The sequence below is a fragment of the Gallus gallus genome, chromosome 2 (assembly GCF_016699485.2).
Source record: "Gallus gallus isolate bGalGal1 chromosome 2, bGalGal1.mat.broiler.GRCg7b, whole genome shotgun sequence".
Taxonomy (NCBI): domain Eukaryota; kingdom Metazoa; phylum Chordata; class Aves; order Galliformes; family Phasianidae; genus Gallus; species Gallus gallus.
In genome coordinates, this window is record NC_052533.1 from 49101585 (window position 1) to 49117218 (window position 15634).

General features: G+C 45.9%; 4 gene segments (V, D, J or C); all 4 read right to left on the reverse strand.

The window, feature by feature from the left end:
• Nucleotides 1-2143: 2143 nt before the first annotated feature.
• On the reverse strand, nt 2144-3241 carry LOC124418329. The segment is given in 2 exon segments: nt 2144-3031; nt 3165-3241. Coding segments are annotated over 2 exon segments (429 nt in total).
• Nucleotides 3242-7384: 4143 nt separating this feature from the next.
• Nucleotides 7385-8539, reverse strand: LOC121111991. The segment is given in 2 exon segments: nt 7385-7908; nt 8463-8539. Coding segments are annotated over 2 exon segments (420 nt in total).
• Nucleotides 8540-9286: 747 nt separating this feature from the next.
• Nucleotides 9287-10151, reverse strand: LOC112529968. The segment is given in 2 exon segments: nt 9287-9975; nt 10086-10151. Coding segments are annotated over 2 exon segments (372 nt in total).
• Nucleotides 10152-13767: 3616 nt separating this feature from the next.
• On the reverse strand, nt 13768-15225 carry LOC124418328. The segment is given in 2 exon segments: nt 13768-15015; nt 15149-15225. Coding segments are annotated over 2 exon segments (429 nt in total).
• Between the last annotated feature and the right edge of the window lie 409 nt (nt 15226-15634).

Consider the following 15634-nt stretch of genomic DNA (forward strand, 5'->3'; position numbering starts at 1 on the left):
GGTAACATTACAACTTCAGCAGGCTGGGACATGAGCTCATCCTTAGCTGAAATGGAAATGCTTTCTAGTATAAACGCTCGGGACACTTGCAGGACAGCAGGAGCAATACACTCACTTCCGTGTTGGTACTGCGCTCTTAACTAGCATGTGATGAAACAGCAACTCCCTCTTGCTGACTGCATTGCCCAGAAAACCCAAAGCTTTGTACCACTGAGCAACTTCAGGAGCTCTGCCTTTCTCTGGCCCGGATTGCAGTTAGCCATGAACATTTTTCAGCAAAGCTCCCCTTTCCTGTGAAATTTTGTGACAATGCAAGGCTCATGCGGAAACCAATGGTAAGCCTTTTATTCTGTGACCTGGAAAAGTGAGTAACTTCACTGTTAGTAGCCCTCGCTGGTAGATCAAATTGAGGCTGTTAATCAAGACAGTGCCCTCATCTTGAAATAAGCCAAGCCCGTCATTTCTACTTCAAGGTGGTTACTGTTCCATTCTGGGAATTGCTAAATCTAAATTATCACAGCAACATATAAGAAGTTGTCCTACACGGAGCAGAAGTGGGACTGCGACTCTGACAGATGTCTCAAAGTTTCCCTTCTCTTTTGACAAAGCCTTTGACATAGCTTCAGAAACTCTGCTGAGAGTGTACATTTAAGTGCCACATTTCTGTAGTTATCTCCTGTTGGAGCTTGACTTTTACCTGATAAATAATGGACAGCTTAGCAGCACCTCCCAGCTGCTTATGAGCAGCACGACATAGCTTACATCGCCCAGGAGCCCAGGAAGGAAGAGACAATCGCTGAGAAATTTACATGCAAAGACCATATTCAAAACTAAACAGACACCCAGTATGTGTTTAACTGTGTTTGTGCCTGTTCTAAATGACAACACCGTTCTCTCTTTGGCAAAAATACCTGCCTACATACAGACAAAATCTAACTGCAGAAAACTGCAGAAAACTGCAGATTTCTTACAGATTGTCTTGTTTATACTCACCTTTGTAACCTCACGTATTTTTCTGAGTAAGATACTGTAGGAGCTGCTGTAAGCTTTGCGCTGTCAATAGCATTCATACTATAGACTGCACAGTTTTTGTGGAATTAATGAATGCAAAGGGAAGCCCGTTACTTCCAGTACAGCCAGGACCATGAAATTTATTCCATTCCTGTCAATTTTTCTTCCAAATTAAACTCAACCTTACCACCTGTATGAAGACGGAAGTTTGGGCATTTCTGACTGGTAGTACTGAGAGCTGTTCTATAAGTTTTCATCATCCTTCTCATCCTCAGAGGCACACTCCGCCTCTCATCCAGAATTAAGTACCATCAACTAGTACTCGGATACAATCCAGCACTGACAGCCACTCTGCTGTCCATCCTGAACGTGTCCATGTGCTGCATCTCGCATTTTCTGTCCCAGCACGTGGCTGTTACCTGTCTGCCTCCTGCAATCGATCCTGACCCTAAAATAACCACTCACCGACATCTTTTGGTACATCAGCATAAGGATGATGAACACTTTCCTTTTGCACACTTGTTTCTTTCAGGACAGCCCAAGATAAGACCGGAGAAAACCCTGGTACTGACAAGCAGGCTGCATGCTTAGTTTGACATGTCAGAGGAACAGTTTGAATACTTCTGGGACCTTGTGTGCCGTAATGACTAGAAACCAATGTCAAGAAATTACAGTTTGTGGCTGCTGAGAGGAACCAGGCTGCGGATGGTTTAAGCAGTTTAGACCACCTTTCAGTTTAAGCAGATGTAACAGAAACAGTCATCTACTCTAAATTTGTCTGAGCAGAATTGCTGAACAGGCTGCCCAGTGAAATAAACGGTGGAGTTCCCATCTCCGGGGGTATTTAAAAGGCATGCAGTAGTTGTGCTTAGGGACAAGGTTTAGTGCTGGACTTCGTAGTGCTAGATGGATGGGTGGACTTGATGATCTTATGGGGCTTTTCCAACATAAGAAATTCTATTACTTTTATTGCAAACGAAGTGCAATAGGGAAAAACTTCGGTGGATTATTTTCATAGCGGTGAAGGTCAACATGAACACTGATGCTGTAGCTAAGTGGGACTCACTGCTTACAGGCATAAATACGGAAAGTCGTTCTTAAAGGAGGAAAGCCCTTTTCGTTGTTACTGGCTTTGGATGCTGAGTCATCTCCAGGAGCAACAGCGTGGAAAAGCACTGCTTTCTCCTGAAGAAATCACAGAATCATAGAATCATTATGGTTAGAAAAGACTGCTATGGTCATCTAGTCAACCGTCAAGCGTGTTGACAAACCACGTCCCTAAGTGCCACATCCACCCTTTTCTTGAATGCCTCCAGGGATGGGGAGTCCACCACTTCCCTGAGCAGCGTGTTCCAACATATGGCCACTCTTTCTGAGATGAAATTCTTCCTAGTATCCAAGCTGAACCATTACAAACAATTCATGGCTATGCTTGAGGAAAGAGGAAGAGCACCTGAAGTGCTGAGCTTGGGTTATATTTCAGACTTTCACTGTTTGCTTCACCCTTGGCGCTTGCTTGCTTGAAATCCCTTTCTTTTGCCAGCTGACATGTGCAAGGTCCTGGTCAGCAGTGGTGAAATCCCACCCATGTGTTCAGGAGACTCCTCCACTCTGGGGAAGTGAGTTGGGATCTTTCACGTGGTTTGTGGTTGAGCTGCTGGAGGAGTATTGGTTGGCGTGATTGTTTGGCTTCTGCCATAGTGTGGGGCCCAGTAGGCGCAGTGGTAGGTAGCAGCGTCGTCTAGAAGTACTCTTCGTACTGTAAGAATGCAGAGTTTCTGTCTAGAAATAGTTTGAATCATGTATCTGTGCCTTTGGAAGCTCTCATCTACTACACTTGCTCCTGATGTAATGTAGATCATCCTCGCCAGAGTTTTATTCTCCTTTTGTTGATACCAGTGTATGGCAGTCTTATCAAAATTGCCAGAGAAGTCTTTAAAATGACAGTGCAGACGTATACTTCCTTGTGACTTGGTGATGGATACAGGGCTCTGTATGGGAATTTCCCACACAAATCCATCTAGGAAAAAAAGGGGAAAAAAAAAAAGATGAGCAGTTATGTTATTTAGTGTTGGCTGGGGATTTGGGATAATACCTTGTAGCTCATCCAGGGGTTCCTGCGAGGAAAAGTAAGCTTAAGAAAAAGTACGAACAAGACCAAGTGGTTGCGGCCACAAGAGCTGCCAGCAGCAGCATGTTTGCTTGTCCTTCTCTGCTGCTGTTAACACTCAGAAAAGGAAATTGTCACCAGTGCAATGAGCTGTGTTGCATGGGAGGAGGAGTTGACTCCTTTGGGGCGTCTGATGGTGACCCTGCTCAGCAAACCAAAGGAAAGTGTCCCCAGATGTGCAGCTGGGAGCAGGGAGAGTCAGGGAGCTAGCGTTCAGGTAAGTTTATAAAAAGCACATGTTCATTTGTGGTGGATAAGAGGGTGTAAATCCCTGATGCAAATTGGCCTCCTTGGGATTTTGCATTACCCAAAATCGCTAAATTGTATTTCCGGGGCGTTAAGAGTCTCCTACCTGTGGAGGAGACTAGACTACAGTGGAGGCGCGATGAAATTTTTCTTAGAAGTACCAGGGATGGGCAAGAATACTGTTTGCATCCACACGTTGTTGTTCTTTTCTTGCCTGTCCTTTCCGAGGAGATCACAATGGCTGGATGAGAAAATCAATGCCGTGTCAGCTTTCCTCAAGAATCAGTCGATTTCTGCCACGGCTAGGCAAACCATGGCTAGCAAAATGCCAATGGAGCAGTTGAGTTTCCAGTACTGGTGTGTTAATCCTTAAGGCAGTGAAGAGTTTCCTTGCCCTTAAAAAGGGCGGATGTGTGTTTGAAGACTGGAGTGCTAAGAATGGCACAAACTTCAAAAGGGGCGGGCATTAACCACATGCATCAGTATAGGTTTGTGATTGAAATGCTGGAAAGGAGCTCTGTGGAGTAGGACCCCAGGGGTCCTGCAGGACAGCAGGTTGACCATGAGACCGCAGTGTGCCCTTGTGGCCAAGAAGGCCAATCGGATCCGGGGATGGATTGGAAAGAGCGTGGCCAGCAGGACAAGGGAGGTGATCCTCGCTTTCTGCTCTGCCCTGGTGAGGCCACATCTGGAGTGCTGTGTTCTGTTCTGGGCTTCTCGGTTCAAGAAAAACAGGGAACATCTGGAGTGTCCAGTGGTGGGCCACAAAGATGGTTAGGGGAATGGAGCATCTGCTTTATGAGGAAAGGCTGAAAGACCTGGGACTATGCATCTGGGAGGAGACTGAGCGGGCATCTTACCAATGCTTGTAAACATCTAATGGGCGGGAGTCAAATGGATGGGGCCAGGCTCCTTTCAGTGCTGCCCAGACTGGAGCAGAGGCGGTTCCATCTGAACTTGAGAAAAATCTTCTTTTCTTTGAGGTTGACGGAGCACCAGAACCGGCTGCTCAGAGAGGGTGAGGAGTCTCCTCTGGAGACATTCAGGACCTTCTTGGACTCCTTCCTACGTAACCTGCTCTAGGGAATCTGCTTTAGCAGGGAGGTTCGACTGGATGATCTCCAGAGGTCCCTTCCAGCCCTTTTGTGACTCTCTGCATCCGTGCAGTGTTTGCTCTGGGTAGCAGCTGATACGATAGCAGATGGAGAGAGAAGGCTGGGGGAATGAGGCAGTAGCAATCCGGTGGTGCAGATTGAAGTTGAAGCTGCGTGGTTGAAGGAGTTTTGTGGCTGGCTGGTCTCTGAGCATCTATCATGGTGTGGGTCCCAGTAGGCGCAGTAGTATGTAGCATCATCATCTGGACTTACATGGTTTATTGTAAGAATAGACAGATTCTGACTAGAAACGTTATCAGCCATGTACTTGTTCTCTTGAAAGCCACTTTCAACTCTTGTTTTCCCTTCTGCAAAGAAGAGTAGCCTCTCTGGAGGTTTATTCTCTTTCAGCTGATACCAGTGAATGACGGTGTTATCAAAATCTCCAAAGAAGTCTCCAAAATGACACTGCAGATGTATACTTCCTTGTGACTTTGTGATGGATACAGGGCTCTGTATGGGAATTCCCCATGCAAATCCGTCTAGGAAACAAGGAGAATAGAGGAGAAATTGTTACTCAGTGATAATCAGGGATTTGGAAAGATATCTTTTAACTCATCCATGGGTTCCTGTGAGGAAAAGGAAGCTTAAGCAAGCAGAATATACAAGACCAAACGGTTGTGGTTGTAAGAGCTGCCAGCAGCAGCATGTTTGTTGCTTCCACTTTCTGTTGTTGAAACACGGAGGAGAATGGATGGGGCCTCGGATGGAGACAGTGCCGAGTGGGAGAAGTGTCCGGTGATGGTATTTCTGTGTGTAACAACACAGGGCTGTGCTGGCAGAAAAGCCTCTGCAGATAACACATCCAATCTGTCGTTCCTTGTGACTTGGTGATGGATACAGGGCTCTGAAAAGGAATTCTGGAATTAAAGAAAGAAAGAAAAAAAAAAAAAGAGAGAGAAAAGAGAAAAATTGTGTTGGGAAGATAACTGTTAGGTCGTGCATGTGTGCCTAGCACACCTGAGGGTCCCGGTAGGCAAAATTGTAAGAAGCACCGTCATCGGGAATTGTATTTCTTATTGTAAGAGTGCAAGATTCCTGAACAAAATCCCTTTCAATTTTAAACCTGTGCCTTTGCAAGCTATCATTGAACACTGTTCAATCTGATGTAACATAGAGTATTCACACTGGAGCTTCATTCTCCTTCTCTGATATCAGTGTATGACGGTGTTATCAAAATTTCCAGAGAAGTCTTTAAAATGACACTTCAGATCTGCATTTCTTCGTGACATGGTGATGGATACAGGGCTCTGTATGGGAGTTTCCTGTGCAAATCCATCCAGAATTACAGAACAAAACAAAACTAAACAAAACTAAACTAAACTAAACACAGAAAAAAAATCCAGAAGTGAAAAAGAGGAGAAATGTTGTTATTCATTGCCAACCATCCACTTGGGAAGATAACTGTTATGTCATCCATGGATGCCTGTGAGGAAAGGCTTACAAAACCATACAAAAAAGGAAGGACTTACAAAAACATGCAGCTGTGACCAATAGAGCGGCCAGCAGCAGCATGTTTGCTGCTCCTTGCTGCTCCTGCTCTGCTGCTGTTGAGACTCAAAGATGTGTGAGTGGGGCCAGAGCTGGAGATGACACTGTGTGGGAGGAGAGGTCTCCAGCGGTGTTTTTTCTGTGCATAACAACATGGGGCTGTGATAACACATCAGCCTGGGATCGGAGTAAGGCCAGCAAATGTTCAGGTTGGTTAGAAGTTTATCATCCCATCTGCTTTTCAGAGAAATGCAAGAGCTATTGCTCAATGCAAAGACTTAAAGTTTGCGTAAGAGCTACTGAGAAAGGATGGAGAGCAAGAGGTGCTCCAGCTGGGCATCAGGTGCAAGGCTGCCAGCTGAGAGGCCACCCTGGTAGGCAGTGAGCATGTGCCGTCACTCAGAGTGGATGGGAGGTATGTCCTTTTCCATCTGGGACCCCCTTCAGCGGTCCCAGCTTGCTCACCCGTCTCCAGCATGACTAAATGCTCTCTTCCCATGCTGCCCTCCGCTGAAGAGCCGGTAGCTATCAGCTTTCAGCAGCGGGGCAGCAGCACTGTGAGCATGTGCCCTGCCTTTGATTTGGAGTGTGCAGGAAATGCACAGCCACAGGATTTCAGTTTTGAGCCTCAGAAGCGGTACAAATGCTGCTTGGAGAGAAACACCAGAAAACAAAAGCAGAAAAACACGTGGCAATGTGGTGTTAAGCACATCTTGCTAACTGGATTGGACTCTCTTCCTAGAAAATACTAAGGGCAAAGTCTGTGTCATTTTGTGTCAGGACAGGCAGGTAGGTGGCTTCAGTGCATGAGCGAGGAAGAGAGAAGGACGGAATAGACTTCAACAAGTAGAGGGAGAGATGCACGCACACAGTCACTCCTTGCAGCGGCACTTCAGGACAGTCTCCTGAGCGGGCAACCTCAGTTCGTTACAATCACATTTGTTGTGGGGACTGTATGGAGAGAACATGAGACTAAAACCCTGTGGCCAAAATCTACCGGGACCGATGAAATGTGTATCAGTCCATTGCTATTCTTTTGACTTCAGAGCAGAAATCTGCCGGGTACCTGATTCTAGATGAATACGAATGGCGCATGATAGTGATGGGATCTCACACAACCAATGTCTAAGTGACAGCTACAGTGTGTGTTTTGTCCTGAAGATTCCTACCACAGCAAGTCTTCTGGTCGGCATAATTACAAATCAAACTTTGTGCTATCTGTTGCAGAAGACACGTGTACTGGGCAGATTCTTTCCGACCACATAGATTTCCAGGTTAAGATTATCACCAAATAGACTTGTCACTGAAGAAATGATCAACATGGTCTTTGCAGATAGCTTCAGAATCCTTCATTTCAGAGAAGCAGATCTCCAAATCCTCAGAGAGATTTAGACAGAACTGCTTCTGGCTGAGCAGCTCATCCAAACCATGGGAGCGGATTTGTTACCTTTCATATCATTTACAGGAGAGCTGCCGAGAAAGTATTTGCAGAGGTGATTGTTTGGCATCTGCCATAGTGAGGGTCCCAGTAGGCACAGTAGTAAGTAGCAGCATCATCCGGAATTACATTTCTTATTGTAAGAGTGCAAAGTCTCTGTGTAGGAATAGTTTGAATCCTGTATCTGTGCCTTTGGAAGCTCTCATCTACTGCTACTGACCCTGATGAAAAGTAGATCATCCTCACTGGAGCTTTATTCTCCTTCTGTTGATACCAGTGTATGACGGTGTTATCAAAATTTCCAGAGAAGTCTTTAAAATGACACTTCAGATCTGTATTTCCTCGTGACATGGTGATGGATACAGGGCTCTGTATGGGAGTTTCCTGTGCAAATGCATCTAGAATTTCAAAAAAACAAGGAAAATGTAAAAGAAAAAAAAAAAGGAAAGGGGAAGAAAAGCAAAGAAAAGCAAAGATATAGAAAAAGAAAGAAAGATGGAAAGAGAGAAGAGAAGAAAGACAAGGGAAGGGAATGGGGAAGGGAAGGGAAGGGAAGGGAAGGGAAGGGAAGGGAAGGGAAGGGAAGGGAAGGGAAGGGAAGGGAAGGGAAGGGAAGGGAAGGGAAGGGAAGGGAAGGGAAGGGAAGGGAAGGGAAGGGAAGGGAAGGGAAGGGAAGGGAAGGGAAGGGAAGGGAAGGGAAGGGAGAGGAGAGGAGAGGAGAGGAGAGGAGAGGAGAGGAGAGGAGAGGAGAGGAGAGGAGAGGAGAGGAGAGGAGAGGAGAGGAGAGGAGAGGAGAGGAGAGGAGAGGAGAGGAGAGGAGAGGAGAGGAGAGGAGAGGAGAGGAGAGGAGAGGACAAAATATGTTATTCCTTGGCAACTGTTCCCTTGAGAAGGTGTCTGTTAGGGCACAGTCCATTGGTGCCTGTGAGGAAAAAGAAGCTGAAGGACTTACTGGGCCACACAGTTGCGACCATCAGAGCTGCCAGCAGCAGCATGTTTGCTGCTCCAGCTCAGCTGCTGCTGAGACTCAGAGATGTGTGAGTGAGGCCCCAGATGGGGACATACTGAGTAGGAGGAGCTGTCCCCAGCAGTGTTTTTTTTTCTGTGCATAACACCATGGGGCTGTGCTTGTCAAGACGTTACAGCAACCTGGGAAATAAGCAAGACCAGAGAATGCTGAGGTTGTTTTGAAGGAGGTGGTCCTGTCTGCTTTCCTGAGAAATGCAAAGAACCGTTGCTCAGTCCAAGGACTGAAAGGCATGAAGGCTCTTCCAACACAAGCTGTGTTCAGAGCCTCGCAAAACCAGCACTATGGAAATCTCTGTGTGGCTGAAGTTCCAGACTCTCAAGTGCAGTACCTCACAGGGTACTGTGCACGAGTGTTGTATTCAAATTCAGTACTCACTTTTGGAGCTAACTGATGGACAATTGCCAGCTTGCCTTGCATGGTGAAAAGAGGCTTTGACCATAGACACTCATTTGTTGAGCTCAATGCACTTTACTCAAAGGGCTCATTGGAGACCCGGCAACAGAAGAAGAGTGAAGTTCTGTCTGGCAGCATCAGGTGAGGGAGCAATCTTGACAGTAAAATTGGTCTTTTGGGGCTGTAGTAGGAGTTGGTAGTAAGTGAAATGTAAAGGAAGACAGCAGGACAACAACGAAGGAGGATCTAGAAGCTCATGTAGTTTTCTCTCATTGTCTCACATGTATGCCTCCTTTCAAGTGAGGGCCCCGAGGGGATAGAGATGTTTTTCTGCTTGTACCTTGATTCTAGGATTTTAATAGAGAATGGAAATTTACAACTCCTCTTTGTTCATGGGCACAGGCAGTCTGTGCTCACTGTAAGGTGTGTGCTCTGAGTACAGTCAATTCTTCACCATAACAGCAAAGTCACCAGTTTTTAACCTTAAGTGACAAAGAATGTCCAGTTTCTGCATGATACAGGTATGTGTAACTACAGAAAAAAATGTTCAGGGTATTAGATAACAGAATCCATTTCACACTGGCCATGTTGATATTTTGTTTTTCCTATCCTGCTGCAGAAAATCACCAGAGAAAGGTGGCATAGAGATGTATATGCATCTGGCGGGAGTTCAGAGCTTGAGGTTCAGAGGGCCAAATGCCTTTTTGTATGGCTTATCTTTGCCCATCTAACGCTGTGATGCCTTGATAATACCAGTATGCACAATAGTAAGTACCGGTATCCCTCCTAGTAGATTTCTTTATTGTCAGAACAGAGTTGGAAGCATTTCTCTGCACTTGAAACTTCTGCCTATCGTTGCTGTAATCAAAGGTAGGTGAGTTTCCAGACATGTACAGTATCCTCTTGGGTGGCTCCCCAGGAAGCTGCTTGTACCAGTGCACAACGGTGCCACTACTCAGCTGGCATGTCATGGTGACTGAGTTGCCCTCCAGCAGCCAGAGCTCTGCCGGGCTTTGCACTGGTGCAGCCTGCGCATCTCCACCTGCAAGGAAAGAGGGAGAAACTGCATGTAGGTGAGGAACCACCGAGCTCTGGAGCAGGGACGGTGTTCTCCATGCCCAGGATGGAGAGGAGAAAGGAAACAGCACTTACGAGACCAAAGTGAAGTTGCAATGAGAAAGGTAAGCAGCAGCATGTTGTCTGCATGAGTGAAATGTCGAACTGAAGGAGCAGCAGAAGTGTTATAAAGCCATCCAGGTGGAGAAAGCGTGAGCATCTGGGGGGAGGAAATGACTCATGGCTCATCCAATGGGAGGTCTTCAGCTCATTGCCGGGGAGTGCGTATTTGTGTATGTAAATTCACTGGTAAGCAAAACCCCATGAGCAACAGTGTAGAGAGGACCTAAAATATTCAATCTAATAACTTCTTTTTCTGCATCTATCTATCTATCTGTCTGTCTGTCTACCTGTCTATCTGCCTATCCATCTGCAACATTCCATCTACTTTTACCCTTAAATCTTGTTATGCACAGATGTTGAAAGTGGGATTCTTCAGTTGTGCCCTTCCCAGGGTCACTCTCCTCTCCTCAGACCCCCAGGGCTGAGAAGCATATTTCAGGCCAAGAAGCATATTTCATCAGCCCTTCCTAGAAAATGCGGCCTGCTTTTTGTAGCACAAATTGACTAGTTCATGGTAAACTCCTGTCTTCTTCTAGCTTGGCACAGCTTACTTGGGACTGCACAGCCATCTGCACCAACTCTGGATGTTGTTGGTGCGCATGAACAGGACCCATACCACTGCATGCTCTTTCTGAGTTATGTTTTCCATTCTCTGACAAAGAGAGTGAATCTTCTCTGGATCTTCTCCAGGTCTTTTTTTTTCTGCAGCATGCACTACATACCTCATATCGGGACATGTACTGTAAAGTGCTACTGTCATTTTCCTTGTGACAGATTCATCATTTTGTATCAAGTCCTTTAGTGATGGCATGCCTGTGGTGAAAAAAGGAACAATAAATGGAGGACAGCTTCTGGTGGGAGAGGAAACAATGGACTCAGGCTGCATAGAATAGTCACACGGACACTCGGTTTTCAACGTGATTGCTACGTAAGTGTCTTGGACATCCTCCTGGTTTTCCTTCCTCAGTGTAAGCCTGTGGGGATGTCATGAAGGCTGAGAGATGGGGACAGGAAGGCAGCTGTGGTTCTCAGCACTTGAAAGAAAGTGTGCCGCTCAGGTTGCAGCCAGCTTTTTGTAAGGGCTGCCCGCAGTCATTAGACTCCCATTAGACACAGTAGTAGGTACCTTCATCACCATCACGTATGTCTTGAACTGAGAGAGTGCAGATTTTATTCCCCATTTTGGAAGATGTATATTTGTTCTTGTAGGAATCCGAATCATAGGAAACTTGCGCTACTGCTGTCACATAGAGAAGCCGTTCAGGAGCTCCAGCAGGCATTTGTCGGTACCAGTGGATGTAGGCATTATGGAAGTCATCTATGCCCTCGACTTGGCACTGAATAGTCACAGTTTTGGATCTCTTTTTGATAACATATGGTTGATGTTGTTGCAGCAGCACTTGTGCATGTCCATCTATCAGAAGGAGAGAAAACACAGCAAGCACTGCCAGCCTGCTGCCTGCAGGTGTACGCAGGACAGCCTCCTGCTGCTGCTGCCAGTGGAGCCTCCACGGGGAGGGGAATGGATGCAACCAGGCTTCAGCCAGGGCCAGCATTGGCAGCAGCAGCATTCTTCTCAGGGTGCCTGCTTACCTCTGCACCAAAGAAAGCCCCCAGCTCTGTGGCAGGAACAGGGGCTGTGCCTGAGGGAAGGATGTGACTCACTAACGGCCAGCCAGAGGGGGGCCCTGCGCAGACAGCAGGTGATGCTGTGAGAAAGCAGCATAACAGAGGGACTGTGTAGTCTGGGGCAAACAGTACAAGAAACACAAACATTTTAAAGCCCACATTGTATTTGCTCTGAATAAAGATGCAGAGGGAATAGGTGAGGCCATTCCTACATGTTTTCTGGCACTGTGTGACAATGCATGTGACAATGCAAGGCTCAAGCGGAAACCAATGGTAAGCCTTTTATTCTGTGACCTGGAAAAGTGAGTAACTGCACTGTTAGTAGCCCTCGCTGGTAGATCAAATTGAGGCTGTTAATCAAGACAGTGCCCTCATCTTGAAACAAGCCAAGCCCGTCATTTCTACTTCAAGGTGGTTACTGTTCCATTTTGGGAATTGCTAAATCTAAATTATCACAGCAACATATAAGAAGTTGTCCTACACGGAGCAGAAGTGGGACTGCGGCTCTGACAGATGTCTCAAAGTTTCCCTTCTCTTTTGACAAAACCTTTGACATAGCTTCAGAAACTCTGCTGAGAGTGTACATTTAAGTGCCACATTTCTGTAGTTATCTCCTGTTGGAGCTTGACTTTTACCTGATAAATAATGGACAGCTTAGCAGCACCTCCCAGCTGCTTATGAGCAGCACGACATAGCTTACATCGCCCAGGAGCCCAGGAAGGAAGAGACAATCGCTGAGAAATTTACATGCAAAGACCATATTCAAAACTAAACAGACACCCAGTATGTGTTTAACTGTGTTTGTGCCTGTTCTAAATGACAACACCGTTCTCTCTTTGGCAAAAATACCTGCCTACATACAGACAAAATCTAACTGCAGAAAACTGCAGAAAACTGCAGATTTCTTACAGATTGTCTTGTTTATACTCACCTTTGTAACCTCACGTATTTTTCTGAGTAAGATACTGTAGGCGCTGCTGTAAGCTTTGCGCTGTCAATAGCATTCATACTATAGACTGCACAGTTTTTGTGGAATTAATGAATGCAAAGGGAAGCCCGTTACTTTCAGTACAGCCAGGACCATGAAATTTATTCCATTCCTGTCAATTTTTCTTCCAAATTAAGCTCAACTGTACCACCTGTATGAAGATGGAAGTTTGGGCATTTCTGACTGGTAGTACTGAGAGCTGTTCTATAAGTTTTCATCATCCTTCTCATCCTCAGAGGCACACTCCGCCTCTCATCCAGAATTAAGTACCATCAACTAGTACTCGGATACAATCCAGCACTGACAGCCACTCTGCTGTCCTTTCTGAACGTGTCCATGTGCTGCATCTCGCATTTTCTGTCCCAGCACGTGGCTGTTACCTGTCTGCCTCCTGCAATCGATCCTGACCCTGAAATAACCACTCACCGACATCTTTTGGTACATCAGCATAAGGATGATGAACACTTTCCTTTTGCACACTTGTTTCTTTCAGGACAGCCCAAGATAAGACCGGAGAAAACCCTGGTACTGACAAGCCGGCTGCATGCTTAGTTTGACATGTCAGAGGAACAGTTTGAATACTTCTGGGACCTTGTGTGCCGTAATGACTAGAAACCAATGTCAAGAAATTACAGTTTGTGGCTGCTGAGAGGAACCAGGCTGCGGATGGTTTAAGCAGTTTAAACCACCTTTCAGTTTAAGCAGATGTAACAGAAACAGTCATCTACTCTAAATTTGTCTGAGCAGAATTGCTGAACAGGCTGCTCAGTGAAATAAACGGTGGAGTTCCCATCTCTGGGGGTATTTAAAAGGCATGCAGTAGTTGTGCTAAGGGACAAGGTTTAGTGCTGGACTTCGTAGTGCTAGATGGATGGGTGGACTTGATGATCTTATGGGGCTTTTCCAACATAAGAAATTCTATTACTTTTATTGCAAACGAAATGCAATAGGGAAAAACTTCGGTGGATTATTTTCATAGCGGTGAAGGTCAACATGAACACTGAAGCTGTAGCTAAGTGGGAAGCCCTGCTTACAGGCATAAATACGGAAAGTCGTTCTTAAAGGAGGAAAGCCCTTTTCGTTGTTACTGGCTTTGGCCATCATGCATCCACACTGCTGTAGTGATTCAGATGTGTTGTTACTGTGATGACTGGGAGTGAAACATAGAAAATGAGAGCAAGGATGGGAATGGGGAAGGAGACTGACAGAGCTCAAAAAAGAAGAAAAATGCTCATCTCCAGATCTCCGGAGGAATAAATAGCAAATCTCCCCTCTCCCTCAGTTGCTGGCTTCTAAACCAAAATAAGACATTTTTCTTCCCTGAAAATCTTAGGACCGTTCAAGCTAAAGATCTCTCTTTGATTTCTTATCAAGCAAAAGGCTTTGAAAATCTTCAGGGCAACATGCTGAGTCATCTCCAGGAGCAACAGCGTGGAAAAGCACTGCTTTCTACTGAAGAAATCACAGAATCATAGAACATTATGGTTGGAAAAGACTGCTATGGTCATCTAGTCAACCGTCAAGCCTGTTGACAAACCACATCCCTATGTGCCACATCCACCCTTTTCTTGAATGCCTCCAGGGATGGGGAGTCCACCACTTCCCTGAGCAGCGTGTTCCAACATATGGCCACTCTTTCTGAGATGAAATTCTTCCTAGTATCCAAGCTGAACCATTACAAACAATTCATGGCTATGCTTGAGGAAAGAGGAAGAGCACCTGAAGTGCTGAGCTTGGGTTATATTTCAGACTTTCACTGTTTGCTTCACCCTTGGCGCTTGCTTGCTTGAAATCCCTTTCTTTTGCCAGCTGACATGTGCAAGGTCCTGGTCAGCAGTGGTGAAATCCCACCCATGTGTTCAGGAGACTCCTCCACTCTGGGGAAGTGAGTTGGGATCTTTCACGTGGTTTGTGGTTGAGCTGCTGGAGGAGTATTGGTTGGCGTGATTGTTTGGCTTCTGCCATAGTGTGGGGCCCAGTAGGCGCAGTGGTAGGTAGCAGCGTCGTCTAGAAGTACTCTTCGTACTGTAAGAATGCAGAGTTTCTGTCTAGAAATAGTTTGAATCATGTATCTGTGCCTTTGGAAGCTCTCATCTACTACACTTGCTCCTGATGTAATGTAGATCATCCTCGCCAGAGTTTTATTCTCCTTTTGTTGATACCAGTGTATGGCAGTCTTATCAAAATTGCCAGAGAAGTCTTTAAAATGACAGTGCAGACGTATACTTCCTTGTGACTTGGTGATGGATACAGGGCTCTGTATGGGAATTTCCCACACAAATCCATCTAGGAAAAAAAGGGGAAAAAAAAAAAGATGAGCAGTTATGTTATTTAGTGTTGGCTGGGGATTTGGGATAATACCTTGTAGCTCATCCAGGGGTTCCTGCGAGGAAAAGTAAGCTTAAGAAAAAGTACGAACAAGACCAAGTGGTTGCGGCCACAAGAGCTGCCAGCAGCAGCATGTTTGCTTGTCCTTCTCTGCTGCTGTTAACACTCAGAAAAGGAAATTGTCACCAGTGCAATGAGCTGTGTTGCATGGGAGGAGGAGTTGACTCCTTTGGGGGGTCTGATGGAGACCCTGCGCAGCAAACCAAAGGAAAGTGTCCCCAGATGTGCAGCTGGGAGCAGGGAGAGTCAGGGAGCTAGCGTTCAGGTAAGTTTATAAAAAGCACATGTTCATTTGTGGTGGATAAGAGGGTGTAAATCCCTGATGCAAATTGGCCTCCTTGGGATTTTGCATTACCCAAAATCGCTAAATTGTATTTCCGGGGCGTTAAGAGTCTCCTACCTGTGGAGGAGACTAGACTACAGTGGAGGCGCGATGAAATTTTTCTTAGAAGTACCAGGGATGGGCAAGAATACTGTTTGCATCCACACGTTGTTGTTCTTTTCTTGCCTGTCCTTT